Source organism: Mus pahari, chromosome 4, assembly GCF_900095145.1.
Source record: "Mus pahari chromosome 4, PAHARI_EIJ_v1.1, whole genome shotgun sequence".
NCBI classification, from domain to species: Eukaryota; Metazoa; Chordata; class Mammalia; order Rodentia; family Muridae; genus Mus; species Mus pahari.
The window spans coordinates 93,647,163-93,665,193 of record NC_034593.1 but is presented as its reverse complement, the minus strand read 5'-3'; the positions used below and the strand labels follow the sequence as shown (position 1 = coordinate 93,665,193).

General features: G+C 40.9%; 2 protein-coding genes across 4 annotated transcripts in view; both read right to left on the bottom strand.

Moving 5' to 3' along the window:
* Rsbn1 (round spermatid basic protein 1) overlaps nucleotides 1-1,734 on the bottom strand; it is a 51,765-nt gene extending 50,031 nt beyond the window's left edge. For both annotated transcript variants that reach the window (XM_021195622.2, XM_021195621.1), the window contains exon 1: nucleotides 703-1,734. In XM_021195622.2, coding sequence (XP_021051281.1) covers nucleotides 703-1,405 — 703 coding nt within the window. In that variant the 5' untranslated portion in view covers nucleotides 1,406-1,734. The remainder of the gene's footprint in view (nucleotides 1-702) is intronic.
* A 2,039-nt stretch (nucleotides 1,735-3,773) lies between these two features.
* Ptpn22 (protein tyrosine phosphatase non-receptor type 22) overlaps nucleotides 3,774-18,031 on the bottom strand; it is a 55,326-nt gene continuing 41,068 nt past the window's right edge. The window contains exons 18-22 of one of the 2 annotated variants that reach the window (XM_021196149.2): nucleotides 13,453-13,530; nucleotides 12,812-12,924; nucleotides 10,849-10,879; nucleotides 6,567-6,644; nucleotides 3,774-4,052 (exon numbers count right to left, since the gene is read on the bottom strand). In XM_021196149.2, coding sequence (XP_021051808.1) covers nucleotides 3,988-4,052; nucleotides 6,567-6,644; nucleotides 10,849-10,879; nucleotides 12,812-12,924; nucleotides 13,453-13,530 — 365 coding nt within the window. In that variant the 3' untranslated portion in view covers nucleotides 3,774-3,987. Of the gene's footprint in view, nucleotides 4,053-6,566; nucleotides 6,645-9,879; nucleotides 9,939-10,848; nucleotides 10,880-12,811; nucleotides 12,925-13,452; nucleotides 13,531-18,031 lie in introns of those variants that run through there. The other variant, XM_029537816.1, reaches the window with a different exon arrangement.

Below are 18,031 nucleotides of genomic sequence, written 5' to 3'. Positions count from 1 at the left end.
TGGAACTAGAATCTGCATCTGCATCTGCATCTGCATCTGCATCCTACTGCACGCTTCCTTCCCTTCAGAGATATGGTTGGTCTACTTCCTAGGATTCAAAGGGTGATAAAACCTTCCTCGAGCCAATCCTATACCTTACTAACAATTAAAAGGGCTAATATTTAAAAAAAAAAAAAAAAAAAAAGATTTTTACCACGTCTAGCTGAAAAATATACACCGTAAATGATTTTTTTAACCTCGCCGAAGCTAAGGCAACCAACCAGTAGTTGTGTAACCTCTTTAAGAATTCAAACTCAGAGCCCAGAGTCAAACCTGTAAATACGCTGGTGCCAGGAATGAGAAAAACTAAAGATTTCCAAGCAAGAGAACAAGAAGGGACTTTCAGTGACAAGCCTTTACTTCAGAAAGGGAGGTTTTAGTACCCCACCTACTAATCCGATGCCAAGCACCGCGCGGCGCGGAAACCCTGCCGAATTTGAAAATAAATGTTGCAAAGGCTCCGGGGGACTGCAAACAGGGATGGAAACTGACAGCTCGGCCTCAGAGAGAAGCCTCAAGTAGGTCAAACTGTGGCAACCGCATGCAATCCCGAGTCCACTTCAGTGGACTCAGGGGAGTAGAGCGGCGTCTTTCAGTCCTAAAGGGGCGGGATATGGGCACCGAGACCTACAGCCCGAGCCCCGGCGGTTCGCCTGCTCTCACCTCTCTTGGGGGCCTTGATCAGAGGCACCCCTCCGCTCCTTTCGCCGTTTTCCTGCTTGTCCTTGTGCTTGAGATCGCCCGGAACGCAGGCGCCGGGGTCACCATCGGAGCCGCGGTGGTGATGGTGCTTGTGCCGCTCCTTGTGGCCCTTATGCTTGGGCCCGGCCGCGCTCACCGTCAGAGGCGAGAAGGTGAAGAGGGCCGAGGTGCCCGGGGCCGGGAGCGGGGCAGCGACAGTGGGCCCGGCGGGTGCCAGCGACGGTGGCGGCGGAGGCGGCAGGAGCAGAGGTTCAACAGGGCCCGGGACGGTTGGGGCGGCATTCGCTGGAGGCAGCGGCCCGGGATGTTGGCGGCTACGACGCCGCCGATGAGGGGGAGCGAGAGGGGGGTCCTGGCTCGGCCGCCCCCGCTTCTCCTGAGAACCCCCGCTGCTCGCCCGGCGCTGCCGCTTCACTCCCCTCGGCGAAACCCCAACGTGGGGTTTCTCCTTCCCCTCTTTGTCCGGCTCCTCCTGCGCCGCCACCGCCCGTACTACGCGAACCGCTCCGACCTGCGCAGCCATTTCACCCACAAACACACATTTAAATGGCCCGACCGCCCCCCCGTCCGCGGTTCGCGCAAGCGCTGCCCGCGCATGGCCCGCTGGGCATTGGAGTCTCTCCCCCACCCGCCACTGATCGGTCGCTCTCGTAGACCTGAACATGCCGGAAACGGCAGTTCCGGCACCTCTCCGCAGACCTCGCCACCCGAGCTTCTATTGTAAAGCACCCTGGACGCGCAAGGCTTTGCGGGAGTTGTAGTTCCACCGCCCTCCGCGTTCTCCCCCCCCCCCCCCGCACCCCCTTGGCTCTCTGAGTGGAGGAGCGGAGGGGAGCGTGCGCCTAGGCACGCTTGGGGTGCGACGCAACTGCCGCCCGCCGGCGAGTTGCCGCCAACCGCCCTAACGGCCCAAACAATGTTAATAGCTTTCCGAGTCTGGCGGTGTGTTCAGGCGTTCCACTTCCAGTGTTCCTCCTTCATCTTGCCCGGAGGTGGTCTCCATAGTGACTTTTCAATTTCGTATTTCTCCCATAGCCTTTGTGAGGTAAAAGAATCTCCAGTTTACCCTTGACAAAACTAGGAGGAAAAGAATTTCGGAATGTGTAAAACGACGATTTCGCTGTAGAGCATTGTAAAGCTGCTATTCAGAAAGGGGGAAAAAAAAATTAAAGCATTTTCTGTAACGCTGCTGTGGTGACCGCTGCAGGCTCAAGGCAGGTGCAAATATTGCCTTAGGCGTTCCCTGAGCGCAGCTCCGCCTTGCCAGAGTCACTTTAACTTCCAATGCCTGGAAAGGTAGAATCCAGCATTTTTGTTGAACATATAGCTATAGTTAACAAAAAATGTTTCGGTAGAAATTTTTAATTGTTTTTTTTCAACCCATACATATAAATTTGCAAATGTGAAAAGAGCTGTCAACCTGACACTGTTCGCTAGGAGATGGTGTTTACTCAGAAATCCATGTTGAGTTTCATTACTTTAGCTTTTTACCTAGAATTGCATTTAAGACCTTGAGAAAGATATTTGGAAATAACTGACTACAATGATGTACTAGGCACATAAAAGACACTGTGGTTTAACACCACTAGTTCCCAGAGAAGTAACTTAGGCTGAGCGAACTTCTGTGAGAAAAGTTATCCTTTAAAATAGAGAAGTTCTTGAACACCTGCTGGGTATACATTGTACTACAATAAACAAGTAACAATACAGGTCAATTTGCCCTAGCATTGGTTTTCCTAACAAAAAGTATTAAAGCACAAATAACACTAATGCTAGGCTGTATTTTCATAAGTAAAAATATTAAACTGATAGGGAAAGTAAAGCCAACCCTTTACAATAATAAAGAGCCATTAAATTATTTACTGTGTAAAACTAGATTTGAAATATAATTTACTTAGAAGAATCCATAGTCATATAGAAATACATTTTCAAATCACCAGTACCTTTAAATTTGTTTTATGTGAACACGTTTATATATAGGGCCTTTTCTATGAAGAAAACACAATCAAAAAAGAATTAAAAATAAAGTTAAAGTGCTAACAAAAAGTAACCGCTGTTGATTTTTTTCTAGAATTGGTAACTGGGTAAACAAACATACAGTTGAACATCTCGTAGCAATACAGAAGTGATCGCTGCCGTTATTTGTACATCGTCTTTCCTTCTTTTACACAACATTTGGGGAGATCGAGGAGATACACTCCATTTAGACATTTAGTCATTTTCACAAGCAGTACTGCAAGCACAAAGGAAGGAGTGCTTTGTTCTCTAACTAAAACCTTTAGTCAGTCATGATGGAACACGCATACAATAGCAGCAGTCTTCAGCTTGGAGGAGGAGGATCATCATTAGTTTGAGTCCAGCCAGGGACTGCATAGCAAAACCTATTTTTTAAGTTATTTTTACTATTAAGGCAATGTATACATTTAGTTGAAGGGATGGAGAGATGACTCAGATAGTGAATTAAGTGTACTTAACTACTTTTGCAGAGCACCCTGGTTCAGTTCCCAGAACCCACATAGCAACTCACAACTTGTAATTCCAATTCAAGGGATTTGGCTCCCTCTTCTGGCCTCGATGGGCACTACACACAGGTGCTGTACATACACGCAGGCAAAAACACTTACATACATAAAAATATTTTAAAGAGAATGTTAGTTAGGATCAAATTCTTATAATCCTATTGAAATTAATGTTTATGCTGGGCTTGTGTGCTTGTTACCCCAGCCCTCCAAAGGCTATGGAGGAGGAGACATCATCTCAAAACAAAAATTTGTATTTATAGAAAATTTATATATAGAAAGAGAGAAAGTAAAATATAATAACTTTCAAAAGTGAAAAGTAAATACACTTTGAAACATAAACTGAGGTATAAACTTTATTGGAAATTCCCAATAAAATATAAGGAATATGAAAATACAAGTTTAGCCGGGTGTGGTGGCGCACGCCTTTAATCCCAGCACTCAGGGAGGCAGAGGCAGGTGGATTTCTGAGTTCGAGGCCAGCCTGGTCTACAAAGTGAGTTCCAGGACAGCTAGGGTTATACAGAGAAACTATGTCTCGAAAAACCAAAAAAGAAAAAAGAAAAAAGAAAATACAAGTTTGCTGGAAGTTTGTCACATATTGCTTTCCTTTTCAAGACTATTGACACAATATATCATCATTACTGATATTTTATTATAGCAGTATTCTAGTAGCTTTATCTTCAGGTACAATTTTAACAAATATTCTTATAAATCCAGAGGTGTGTTAAATATTCCAAGTTGATGGTGGTTTCCTTGGTCCTTTGGGTTTTGAAAAACGATTTCCGAAACCTGAGGACAAAAATAAAACTGAATGAAAACAGGTATTTTTACACAGAAATGAATACTTGAATTTTAGAGTATAGCATTAAAAAGTTAAGCACCTTTTGGATCAATTTAGTAATAGGCTGTGGAGGCATTTTAGTAATTAAAGTTTAAATGAAAATTGAATATTTTTGTTGTACTGGGGATCAAACTACAGGCCTTGCATAGGTAGGCAAACACCCTGCCACTGGGGCACACCTCCGACCCAAATACTACTGATATTTAAACTTAGAGAATTTATAGATTAACTAACAGCACTAACTATATAAAGAACCCTGGTTACAGTAGCCTGTAATAATTAAGGATATAACACCGTTTATCTGTTTTATTCACCCACTGGTCACAAAACAAATTTCACTTTTATAAAATTAAGCAATCATGTTTGTGGCATTATTAAGTCGAGTTCTGTATCTATGCAGCCACAGAAATTCCTGAGTTTACTAAGACATTAAGTTTTCAAAAACTTAGAAAATATAAAATAATCCTGAGAAGAAATGGTTCTAAGTGACTTATAATTACTTTTCTTTCTGACATGCACCTCCCTTACCTCCACAATGAAGAACAAGAAAATCTTTCAAATAAATAAAAGCTATTACTGGGTGCTTCCAGAAAGGATTTCAGGATGAGGATATTTATTCTTTGTCACCAGCAATGTAAGTCTTGAATGTGGTAGATTCTCAAAGCATCTTAGCAACTTTAGTGCCTTAAATTTAAAACCAAAGGGTTTGAAATAGGGAGAACAGGAAATGAAAAACGCAAAGATCTTTCTAGTACTTGAATTTCATCACCTTCCCTAGTAACTGCTGATGTTTACAACTTAATTTAAGTCTAAAAACAAAACTATAGTAGGCCAGGAATGGTGCCAACTACTTATAATCCAAGCACACAGGAAGTTAAGCCAGGAGGACCACAAGTTCAAGGCCAGCCTGGCAAGTTCTGCAAGATTCTCATACATACATACACATACACTCACACATACAAACAGACACACACACAAACACACACAGACACACACACACACACCTATGTGCCAGAGCTAGAATTAACCCCTGATATTTATTAACTAGTAATTTTAAATGTTGGAGGAGGTGTACTAATAAAGAGAAAGAAACTATTCAGATGAAGTAGTTACACACCAACACCATCTCCTTCTGCGCAGTACAGGCACCTTCACTGTAGCCCATGCACTGGCAGAGGGGTGAGGACTTGCTGTGTCCTCACTGAGAACTACAGTTTCAAATGCCTATATCTGATCCGATTCACCAGCTAATCCGTAATACTTTAGAACAGCTGTACACTACTGCTTTCCGCATATAGGTCAACTCAGTAGAACGAAACCTGAACCATATGCATTTTTTTTTCTCAACTTGGAGAGTGGGGGCATTTATGTCATAGCCCTGAACTCATGATCCTCCTGCCTCAGCCTTGCATGTGGTAGGATTACAGGTGTGCTCCATCTGAAGCAACTTCAATAGTTTTAAGTAACATATTCTTACAAGTTTTATTGCCACTGCTAAAGGAAGCAGTGAAAACTAAGTGCTTTCAAGTATACCAACTTTGACATCTAGGCATGTGTGAGAAGAAGCAACATGGATACAGCTAAGATTTTATTCCATGGTATACACAATGTAAAAGATGATCCACATGTCACTCAAGTGACGTAGAGAAAAGAAGGAAGCAGAAAACTTCTGTCACCAAGGCAAAATTGTGTGTTTTTCATAGTTTATCCAATGTTCCATCTGAATGTTTTAAACTAATTTCACACAAATTTTAACTTTTCTCTGGTTTTGTGAGAGAGGGTTTCTCAGTGTAGCCCTGGCTGTCCTGGAACTCACTCTATAGTCCAGCCTGGCCCCAAATTTAGAGATCCACCTGCCTCTGCCTCCCAAGTGCTGGAATTAAAGGCACGTGCCACCAACATCCAACCAAATCTTACCATTTCTGTTGTAACCACTGAAACATGGAGTGGATGAAATGCAGAAGTTGTTTTATAGCTAAAGAACTAGAGCGTTTATAGTAAACATTCTCTCAAATGCGATAAGGACTATAATGACAGGGACTGATCTCTCAGTTTGTGCTTCTTCCTCTGAAGTAAAATTATGTTTGGGCAATTGTATATCTCCCTAGCAGTATTAAATTTTCTAACCTTTCCTATAATTTTAATTTTTAATTTTATTTAAATAAAAATTAAATTTTATTTAAAATTTATATAAAATATTTTTTTCTATGTGTTCTGATGTTCGGCTTCATGTATGTCTGTGTACCACGTGCTTGCGGTGGCCATTTATATCTATCTGCAGAGGCCGGAAGGAGATATCAGCTCCTCTGGAACTTGAGTCACAGGTGCTGTGAGCCACTGCTGAGGGCTTAGAATTGAACCTGGGTCCTCTGGAAGAATATCCAGTGCTCTTAATCACTGAGCCATCCCTCCAGACCCAGATTATAGACAGTTTTAACTCTGCTCTAAAATAATACACATACCAAAATTCAGAAAGGAGCTGGGATTTTTTGGCTGAACACATTCTGTAGGCTTGCTTGGTGAGGAAGAATTACAAACACCTGTAAACAGAGGAAAAATATATAGGGTAAAGACCGACAAGAGACTTAGATTATCATTTATTTGCTTGCATGATCATTGAAATCAAACATTTCTTCCAGAACAATACTCCAAAATAAATATATCAGTGTCATATTAAAAGTTTAAAAAATAAAAAAATAAACTATTCTCACTAAAAAAAAAGTGTTTAAATTGTTGAAATTATATTTTTATACTATAATTATGGTTTGGAGAGGGGGAAAGATCTCAGTCTGCAGGCATAAACTCACTACATATCCCATGCTGGCCTTGAACTTGTGGTACTCTTCTTGCCTTGGCATCCCAACTACTGGTGTTACAACTTGAACAGCCATACCAAGCAAGATTTATTTTCTTTGGAAACAGATTATATAGCAATACCCCAAACCAAGGAAATGATGTGTCACAAATCCACTACTTTAGGACTCACATTTGGCCTTGGAGTTTATCTTTGTCCTCTGATGAGTCATAATATGCTTATGATGTTTCACAGTAATTCATCTATGGCAAGCTGAGGTTTTTCTTATATTTCCCTCGACTCCTAAATCTCCTGTACTTTCCAGCCACTTTTCCTCATAGATGATGCTAAGTTAGGGCCATAGTCTCTCAAAGGCATTGTTGTATTTCTTGGTTCACTATTGTATTTACTATGTGTAGGCATATAAAAATACATACATATAAAAATACATATGTTCCTAACACCTTAATATATACATATATCAATTCTTGCCCAGTTCTACAAGGAATTTTGTAAAACTGGGTCTACAATTGACATGTGCATGGTCTTACAGGAGTAAAGATTTCTCAAGTTCATATAAACTTTCTCAAAAACAGCTTTTAAGTAAAAAAAAAAATTACTGTCTATGTTTTTTGTTCTTAACATTTAAAAACATAATGTGAGAACTGCATATATGTTTTTACATATATGTATCATTGGGCTGCTAGAAGCATCTAGAACATTTCCTTTCTGGAGAATACTTGAGTATGAATCTCTAGAACACATAGCAGACTTCAGGCATTTCCAATTTAATGCACACTTACTAAATACTGTGTGTCAAGAACTGGGCTAGGAACTGAGGATTGACATGTACACAGTTGGATGAAGGTAGGGCTGTACAAGGATGTCAATAATCTCTACATGTGAGCTGAGAGAGTATTTGTCCCAAAAAGGAATATTAATTATTTCTTTCTTCCTTCCTTCCTTCCTTCCTTCCTTCCTTCCTTCCTTCCTTCCTTCCTTCCTTCTCTCCTCTCCTTTTTTTCTTTCAGCAAAGATAGCATAGATCAGCCAACATACACTAGAGAGACCGGATATCTTACCCATGGCTTGGTACTCATGCTGCCTGCTCAGCATGTATCTAGCTGCCAGATAAAACAACTTAAATGTTTCCTTTACATCCTCCACAATTTTCAGTTTCCACACATCAAGTGGAACTATTTCTACTTGTAGGGTAATGAAATGACTAATAACTTGGGCTGAGTTCCATTGTTAGTACATTGTCATGGCCACATCAGATGTGTGAAAGTCTGATGTCATCACTAGGTAATCAGTGACCACGTGTAACTATGTGGCTAAATATAAGACACAGTATCATGCCTAATCGGAATGTTAAATATATTGTTAAGAATTTATTCAGGCAGGGGCAAATGAACCAGGCCAACATCCGGCCAATTTACACTAAGTCATCAGAGTGTTGCTTAAGCAACCAGGAAAAGGCTAATTTTTTCCATCACGAGCCTGAAACCACATGGTAAAAAATCTGCCTATGAGTAAACTTATAAAGTAAGACAAAACCGGGGCTTGAGAAATGGCTCACTGGTAAAAGGTCAGCCAAGCAAGCATGAGAAACTGAGTTCAGACTCAGCACCCAGGTAAAAAGCCAGGAATGGCAGCCATGTGCCTATAACCCCAGCATGTGTGAAATGAAGACAGTCAGTTCCCTAGTGCTTGGTGCTCCATTAGCATAGCCATTGATAAGCTCTCAGGTCAATGAGAAACCCTGTCTGGAAAACAAGACACATGGTTGAAGAAGATGCTGGCCACCATTCAAGCATGCATATGTGCACATAGACATACACACAGACATAAGAATAAAACAAAGCTCTAAGGAATAAGAGTTAGCTACTTAATGAGTCCTTTGAATTCTTAGTTGCAAGACAATAATAAACATTTCTCTTATGATCCAGTTACCCAAAATTGGAATTTTTTTTGTCACTTGCAACTATACATTAAAACTTCCCCCTAGGGCTCAGCTGGTAAAGGAGTTTGCTGTGTAAGTCTGAGAACCTGAGTTTGTTCCCTGGAGCACATGTACTAAAGGTAGAAGGGAGAAACCAACTCTACAAAGTTGTCCTCTGACCTCCATACTCAAGTCGAGACATGTGTCCCCATCATACATGTATACATGTATGTACACACACACACACACACACGCACCAAAATTTGCTTGAAATTGTTTCCCACTAAAAGGCATCACTCAACATCATTGTTGACAGCTTCCACTCTTGTCATGTATATTCCACTCTCCAGATACAGCAGCCAGGCTAAAACAGTGTACAGTGTCTCTGTATAACACCCTCTTCTGGTGTCTCATTGCACTGAACTCTCCTTAACAAGACCAGTCAGTCTGTAACTCCTGCTCTCCCTTCCCTCCAGCCCCGCCCGCCTGACCTCTTCTTATTCTCTCACAGTTACTCTTGTTTTCTTCAATAACATCTATCATAATGTTATTATGTATGTGCTCGGGGACTTACTTGCTTAATTTCTGAGTTCCTCACTAGACTTGAGTTGCCCATAATCCTAAGAGCTTGTATCATCTCTGCTGATCACCATATATTAGGTGCTTTCCACAATGTTCAAATAGCAGGCATTTGACAAGTATTCATAGAAAGAAGGCAGACAGAAATGCTAGCTCAAAAATAACAGATAAAAAAATGCTATTTTCATTAAGATCTTAACTGCAGGCTACTAAGATATTCCGACTGGGAAATATCATAGGTCATTCTGGGGTCATGAGAGTCTGGAAGGGGTGTGGCTATGTATACAAGACTAAGCTAATGCACATCTAAGCTTCAGGGGCAGTTTGAAAGCTCAATGCTGTTCTTGGCAGCTAAAGAACATAGAAGCAAAGTGGTCAAAATCCACAGTCCACATTCAGAGAATGCTCTGAGTTTACTTACAAAAAGAAGGTTCGGTCTCCCACCATATCCCAAAGATCTGCCAACATAAATCTACCTGAAGTTACTGCTTCTTTGATATCCCCCAAATACTATTGGACCTAGAGAAAGAAAAGAGTGCTTCTTAAGCTAATCAAATGAACCTTTGGCTGACTATCCAAGTCGGGCACTCGTTTGTTTTTTGTCTACATAATTTTTTCTGTTACTGTAATTTCCCTTTGAAATGTTAAGATTCTCCTTGACTAATTCTTGGGAGGAACGCTTGTTTCCTAACCAGCCTTCAGCTATGACGGGCAAGCGATCCTTTCAGAGGTCAGAGGTGATGGTATTGCTGGCAGACTATTGAGAACCTGGAGTTTGGGGGAAGAGAGGCGAGTAGGAGGGTAGAGTAACACCATCTATCTACCCAAGACTTTGCTGTCAGAAAAGTTCCGTGATATTCTTTGTCTCTCCCCACTGTACCAATATCTTCCTGACTAACCAAGTGAATCAAATTTCTAAGAGTCATACCGTCATGTTTTATAGAGTTTATAATTGTAAATAAGGTGTCTCAGAGAATTTCCTAATGTTTAAAGAGCCTGTGGGTTTTTATTTTCATTACAATACAGCAAAATAGTAAGCAACAGACTTTTTACTCCTGGTAATACTTGTGAAAATGGAAATGCTTCATTAAATCCACACATTTGATCACAATATGCTCTACTGTTGCTGTTTTCAAAGAAAGCATATCAAAGGTTAGACTGCTGGGAGTTTTAAATAACACAGTTATATCTAAGCATCTTGGAATGGGTCGGAACTACCAAACATTGCACTAATTACTCTTCTGTCTGTAAACAGCACCCCTGTCTAATGTTAGGCTGGCGAAGCCCAGCAAGTCAAGGCCTGGGTGACCACTCTGACCCACAGGTCCCCTCTGGAGCTCTGTTTGTTAACCTTTAGGGTGACACCAAAAATTGTGTAACTAAATTGTTTAGATGCATTCTAAAAAAAAAAAAGTACAAATGAGCTTACCTTTTTTCATATTTCGAAAAATCTTCAAACTCTGTAAAAGTGAAGAGAGGAGAAAGTTAATGTTTTTCCTATAAGTTTCAAAATCCCTTAGTCAACTAGAAATACAAACTTAAAAAGATTTTTTTCTTAGTAATTGCCATGAAAATACAATTATTTTTCCATCTTACATCTTAATTCAATACAAAACCACCCTTTGATTCTCCCTTGCTGTTTTAGCATATGTCTCCTAGCACACACCTAGAAACAGTTCTGTCAAAAGGCCAGGGCTAAGCCGGGCCTGGTGGCACAGGCCTTTAATCCCAGCACTCGGGAGGCAGAGGCAGGCGGATTTCTGAGTTCGAGGCCAGCCTGGTCTACCAAGTGAGTTCCAGGATAGCCAGGACTATACAGAGAAACCCTGTCTCGTAAAACCAAAAAAAAAAAAAAAAAAAAAAAAAAAAGGCCAGGGCTAATGATGGACACACCTTCACGCCCTCTGCTGGGAGCACTCAGAACTGCCAACGGCCTCTGAGGGTTGCTTTGCTTTTCAGTCATGGATTTTGCCCAGTTTTACTTTACAGTTATGAATTTCTAGCAACTCGCCATATATTAGACAGACTCTGACTGTGGTGCCAGCTACAGGCGTCCTCTTTGAGTCTTTGTCTTTGAGTCTTAGCTACCTTTCCTTCATTTTGTTTCATTCAGTGGGCTGCCTGCTACAGGCGTCCTCTTTGAGTCTGTCTTTGAGTCTGAGCTACCTTTCCTTCATTTTGTTTCATTCAGTGGGCTGCCTGTATCTTTGTCCTCACCGCCCCTGGCTTGTTATAATTACAAAGGCCACTCATGTCCCAGAGTTACAAAACTATCTTAACAAAAAGGACTTTTGTAACTTAGAGTTTTTAAAAATAATTATTATTGAGTCATTTGGTTTTTTTTATTTTTAGGTTTTAAAAATTTTTTAGATTAATTTATTATTTTATGTGTACAGATGTTTTACCTGAATGTATATTTATGCACCATGTACACACCTGGTGCCCAAGAAAACAAAAAGAACACATCAAATCCTCCAGTTAAGATCCACCACATCGGGGCGGGAGAGATGGCTCAGCGGTTAAGAGCACTGAGTGCTCTTCTGAAGGTCCTGAGTTCAAATCCCAGCAACCACGTGGTGACTCACAACCATCTGTAAGGAGATCTGACTCCCCTTCTGGTGTGTCTGAAGACAGCTACAGTGTATCTTTAAAAAAAAAAAAAAAAAAGGATCCACCATGATTCACCATGTAGGTGCTGGGATTTGAACTCAGGTCCTCTGAAAGAGCAGTCAGCACTCTTAATTTCTGAATCATCTCTCCAGTTCCTTTTTAGTACTTTCATGTGTATGTACACATTTTAACATTTATATCTTTTAGCTATCTACACTTTATCCTAATGTAAATGTGAATTATAGATCCTAAGTTTTTTCAACATTATTATATATTTAGACCAACATTTTTTTTTTGAGACATGGTCTCATGTATCCCAGCCTGACCTTAAACTTCTGATACTTCTGTCTCCACCTCTCAAATACTGAAATATGTTTGTAACATTACAAACATGCACCACCATTCCTAGGTCAAACTCCAGGCTTCAGGCGTGCCTCAGGCAAACAGTCTACTAACTGAGCTACATTCTCAACCCACTAACAATTATGAAATCATCCAGCCCTAACCCTCGATTTTAGACACTCCATAATGTTAAATATGTGTGTGTGTGTGTGTGTGTGTGTGTGTACATCTCTGCATGTAATGCATTTATTTCCATATACTAACATGTAACTCTACTTACTCTCATACATTGCACTTATTTGCTTTCTACTAATTTTGACTGTGTGAGAGCAAAACTCAGTTTAGTAAACATGCTTAATCTAGTTTTCAATCTTAATGCTATGGGGAGAAAACCAGTAGTAAGGGAAACTCTGGGATGTTTTCTAAATCTCTTGTCTTACCTTACTCCTTGTGAAACCTTTTCCAGGGGTCCTCAATGTTTGTTTAGAAGATGTGAAGTTCTCTGTGGTTTCAGGATAGCTAGTAGAAGTTTGCACAGCTTGGGCCTGTGAACCTTAACAACGACAACGAAAAAAAAAAAAAGAAGAAGAAGAAGAAGAAGAAAAGAAAAAGGGGGTATTGTATAGTTTCTTAAGCCTGTGACTTAAATATATGTGTATTTTCAGGCTTGGCCTATATGCTTGGCCTCTTAGGTATCATTTTCATTTTATGTTATAGGCTTTAAAATTCATTGTTTTATTTAATCATTCTTTATGCCTGTCCATGGAAGACTTACTGTATTTAATTTTGTTGTTTTGTTTTGTTTAGATAGGGTCTCATTGTGTAGCGCTGGCTGGCCTGCCACTCACAGATACCTGCCTCTGCCTCCCGACAAACCCGCCATGCTCAGCCTCATCTTTGTTCTTAAGAGACAGGGCCTCACACAGCTTTGGCTGTCCTGGAACTATGTGGCTAAAGATGACCTTGAATTCCTGATTCTCTTGTATTTGCCTCTCAAATACTGAGAGTCTAGGCATGAACTAATAACACATTTATCTTATTTTAAGCCTTTTAACACTTGATTTTATAACTGCCAACTTACAGTCCTCATCAGCAAGAAAGAAGGACTCTAGAGTTCTTTCTGGGAGAGGAGGTGGAGGAGAACCATCCTGATGTCCATCTGTAAAATAGAAAGAAAAAAAAAGTATACAACAAAGCAAAGGAATCCACCAATTAAAGTCAGGTTAGGATCCCTTCTGTGGCTCTGTAACATTTGCTGTTTGTCTGTTTTGGCCTGCAGCCTCTGTCTTGGTTACTTTTCCTGCTGTTGGGACAGCACAGCCTGACGAGAGCAACTTAGAGGAGTTGAGCCAGCTCATGGCCCTGGTGTATATGCCATTGTCGTGGGCAGTCCTGTGGGCAGGAGCTCAAGCTCAGCCGTTCACACTCCACTCATGGTCAGAAGCAGGGAGCAGTGATGCTAGCTAGGACCCCTCACTGGAGGCCTTTCTACTCAGTCCAGGACCAGCCCCAGGGAATAAGTGCTAACCACTACTGGGGTGGGTCTTCTCACCTCAACCTAACCAGTCCCCACAGGCATGTCCAAAGGCTAGCTAAATCAAAATAGTCCCTCACAGGTGACCTGGAGGCTTGCTTCCCAGAGGATGCCAGATCTTGTTCAACCAACCATCACAACCTTCACATGAAAAAGGATCTGAATGCAGGGCTACCGGTGTGCTCTACCACGGCCAGCTGGCAAAGCTTTGGCACATTTGATGCCTTTCAGGGCCTCCATCTCCTGGGGTGGACGTAGCAAAAATAAAATGAATGGTCACACAATGTAAAAGAAGTTATCTGAACAATGACCAGAGTCTCAAAAGTGACGCCCTCTGCTCTGTTGGCCAAAGAGCCCATTACTCATCAAAAACTTAAGAGCTCACTTACAGATGTATTCTTCTGAAGAATGAATTGGAAATGAATTTTACCAAGGTTATAGAAAAAATTTGAAGGATAAGAAAATACGTTAAATTAGCCATGAGAATACAATTCATTGAATTTATTATTGTCCTTTAGGACCAATAATGCATTCTCTTCAGCAAATGAACAGTGTAAGAAAATACAAAAAAGAAGAACTGTTATTGGTTTTAAGAGAAGCAAAAACACAAGGTGTAGTAAGCCAGCTATAAGCTGACTATAAAAAGCCTTTTTTGTTTTTGGAGACAGGCTACACTATGTAGCCCTGGTTGTCCTGGAATGCACTATGTAGACCAGACTGGCCTGTAACTCACAGAGTTCTGCCTGCCTCTGCCTCCCAAGTACTGGAGTCAAAGGCAGGCACCACTGCAGAAACGACAGGCTGAGAAGGCATTTCTGGCCCCACAGCACTCTGTGAAACGGAGGCTTGCTCCATGCTTAGTGAGACAGCTGGTAACCTGGACCTGGCTCACTGTCTTCTGGCTAGCCATAAGTCCTTCAAAACCTTGCTACATTTTATCTACCTAAACTTATCTTCTATACTTTACAAGGTTGGAACACTATGGCAGTGACAATAACCTTGTCACCAGCCCGGGAGAAGCTCAGTGCTAGAGCACGTGCCTAGCATGTATGAACACATGTTTGAACGCTTGCCTAGCAGGTATGAACACATGTTTGAATGCTTGCCTAGCAGGTATGCATTTTATCTCAGTACTATAAAATAAACTGGAAACCTGCTCATGGCGTCTCTACACACATGATGCTCCCCTGAGTCTCCTTATCTCTTCTGTAATTCCTTTCTTCTTTTTCTAATTTTCTAAGACTGCTCTTCTGCAGAGTAAAGGCTTTCCTAATCACTGTAGTAATACCATCCTATTTTTCCAGAATCCTACTGGTATAGTTAGTGCCACATAGATGATCAATTAATGATGCCATGTGGGTATTAATTTTATTTGATCAACTTGATTATAAGCATGTTAAATGGTATATTTTAGCTGCATGCACTGGTGTCCAAGAGGCAGGAGGATGGAAAGTTTAAGGCCAGCTTGGCTGCTACATGGCAGAGAGAGAGAGAGAGAGAGAGAGAGAGAGAGAGAGAGAGAGAGAGAGAGAGAGCTATTTTCTTATATATTCTGTCTATCCTAATATCTGGAAGACAGTGAGTGTTACTTGGTCACACTGTGCTAAAAACTTTAAATGCATTATTTCAATTTTCATGCGTACACACAAAATTAACAAAGAAGTTATATGAACCACATTTTTTTTTTTGTTTTTTTGAGACAGGGTTTCTCTGTGTAGCTCTGGCCGTCCTGGAACTCACTCTGTAGACCAGGCTGGCCTCAAACTCAGAAATCCGCCTGCCTCTGCCTCCCAGCATCACCCAGCATGAACCACATTTTATAAATGAGAAAATCAACAATTTAAAGAATTTAAAGAATTTAAAGAATATGTATTTTTAAAGTATTTATTTTATGTATATGAGTGCCTTGCCTGTGTTTGAATGAATATAGAACCCCAAAGGCTCATATATTTGCATTCTTAGTCCCCAGTTGATGAACTGTTTAGGATAGATTAGGAGGTGTGGCATTGTTGGAGGTGGTGTGTCGCTAGGGCCAGGATTCAAAGTTTCAAAAGTCAAGCCAGGCCTAGTAAGTCAAGTCTCTCTCTCTCTCTCCCTCTCCCTTTCCCTCTCCCCCTCTCCCTCCCCCTCCAGCTCCCTCTCTGCCTGCTGCCTATGGATCAGGATATAGATCTCATCTACTGCTCTAGCATCATGCATGTGGCCATGCTTCCAGCATGCTTCTGCCATGATAATGAGACTAACCCTCTGCAAGCCCCCAATTAAATGCTTTCTTGTGTAAGAGTTGCCTTGGTTATTATGGTGTCTCTTCACAGCAATAATAGTATAGTGACTAAGACAGCCTGCACGTGCGTGCATGCGCGCGCGTGTGTGTGTGTGTGTGTGTGTGTGTGTGTGTGTGTGTGTGTGTGTGTGTGTGCCTGCTGTCTGCAAAGACAGAAAAAGATACCAGATCCCCTGAGCCACTCTGTGGGTACTGAGAACCTCACCTGGGACCTCTGGAAAAACAGCAAGTGCTCTCACCCACTAAGCCATGGATCTCTCCAGCCCCAAAACACTGTATTTCTCTTGTTTTATTGAAACATGGTCTTACACTATAATCAAGGCGAATCTTCTGCCTCAGCTTCCTAAATGCTGGGGTTATAGATGTGAACCCCTAGGCCTGTCTCAGATTAGTTAGTTTGTTTTTTGAGACTTAGATTCAGTATAGAGCTCCTTATGGCTTGGAACTTGCTTTACAGGCCAGGTTAGCCTTGAGCTCACAGAGATCTTCCTGGCTTTACCTCCCAAGTGCTGGGACTAAAGGCATCGTGCCCAGTCCTCAGAAAGTACATTCTTTAATTAAGGTTATATACTATGGTAATTCTTAGTAGATTGATGGTTTCAAATCATAGACTGCTCCAAAAGCTCATGCTTCTTAATATCACATATACATATATTTTCTTGAGTAATACGATAATATGAAGAAATATGCTAATGACAACTGTAGACTATGCTAATAGATGCAAAATAACTTTGTATTTCCAGTAGCTGTTACCCAGTTTTGTTCAGTGTATAATATAAGCAAACTCAGGAAAAAAGAAGAGCAATAACAAGTTTTTAAAAAGAGGGTGCAGTTAAGAGTAGTAGTTGCTCTTCCAGAGGATGTAGGTTCAATTCCCAGTGCCCATATGGCATCTTACAACCATCTGTAATGCCAGCCCACAGGCTTCAACATCCATTTCTGGCTGGTTTGCTTGAGCACTGCACATGTAATGCACAGACATAAATGCAGGCAAACACCCATACACAAAATAAAACAAAGAGAATGTATTAAGTGCCAGACATAATTGTTTAGGATCGTTATGTTAACAATAGTAAAAATTTATAAACTGAAAGTGTTATTCATTTTACTTACATTTCGTTTAAAAGATTTATCCATGTATTTTATGTGTATGAGTATTCTGTCTACATGTGTGCCTGCATGCCAGAAGAGGCCATCAGATCCCATTATAGATGATTGTGAGAGGTCTTCTCTGTATAACAGCACTGACTATGTTGGAACTAGCTTTGTAGACCAGACTGGCCTTGAACTTACAGATATCCTCCTCCCAAGTGCTGGGAGGAAAGATGTGTGCTATCATGACTGGCTTATTGAAATTATTTTAAGATAAATTATATAAAACATCAAAATTGTAATATAATGAGATATGATAGTGATATGATACTTCAATGTATATATACATTCTATAATATTAAATCAAGTTAAACATGTTTACTGAAACACCATTTATAGTGAAAAATTAGAAGTCATTTTTTTCAACCTTTAGAAATGAATAGTGAAATAATCTCTGAGCTATGCAACAACATCCTAGAGCTCCTTCCTCCTGCTGGTAACTCAGTGCCCAATGATCAACGTTACCCGTCTCCCTTCTCCATCTGGCAACCACCGTACTCTGTCTTCCGTGAGGTCAACTTTTTTATGTACCATATGCAACCAAGACCATGAAACACTTGTCTCTCCGTGCCTTTCTTATTTCACTTAGCACCGTGATCTCCAGTCATGTTGTTAGATGTGACAGAGTTGCATCCTTTCTCTTGCTGAATGGTTTCATGTTTTCTAAGCTATGAATACATTGATGGCAAA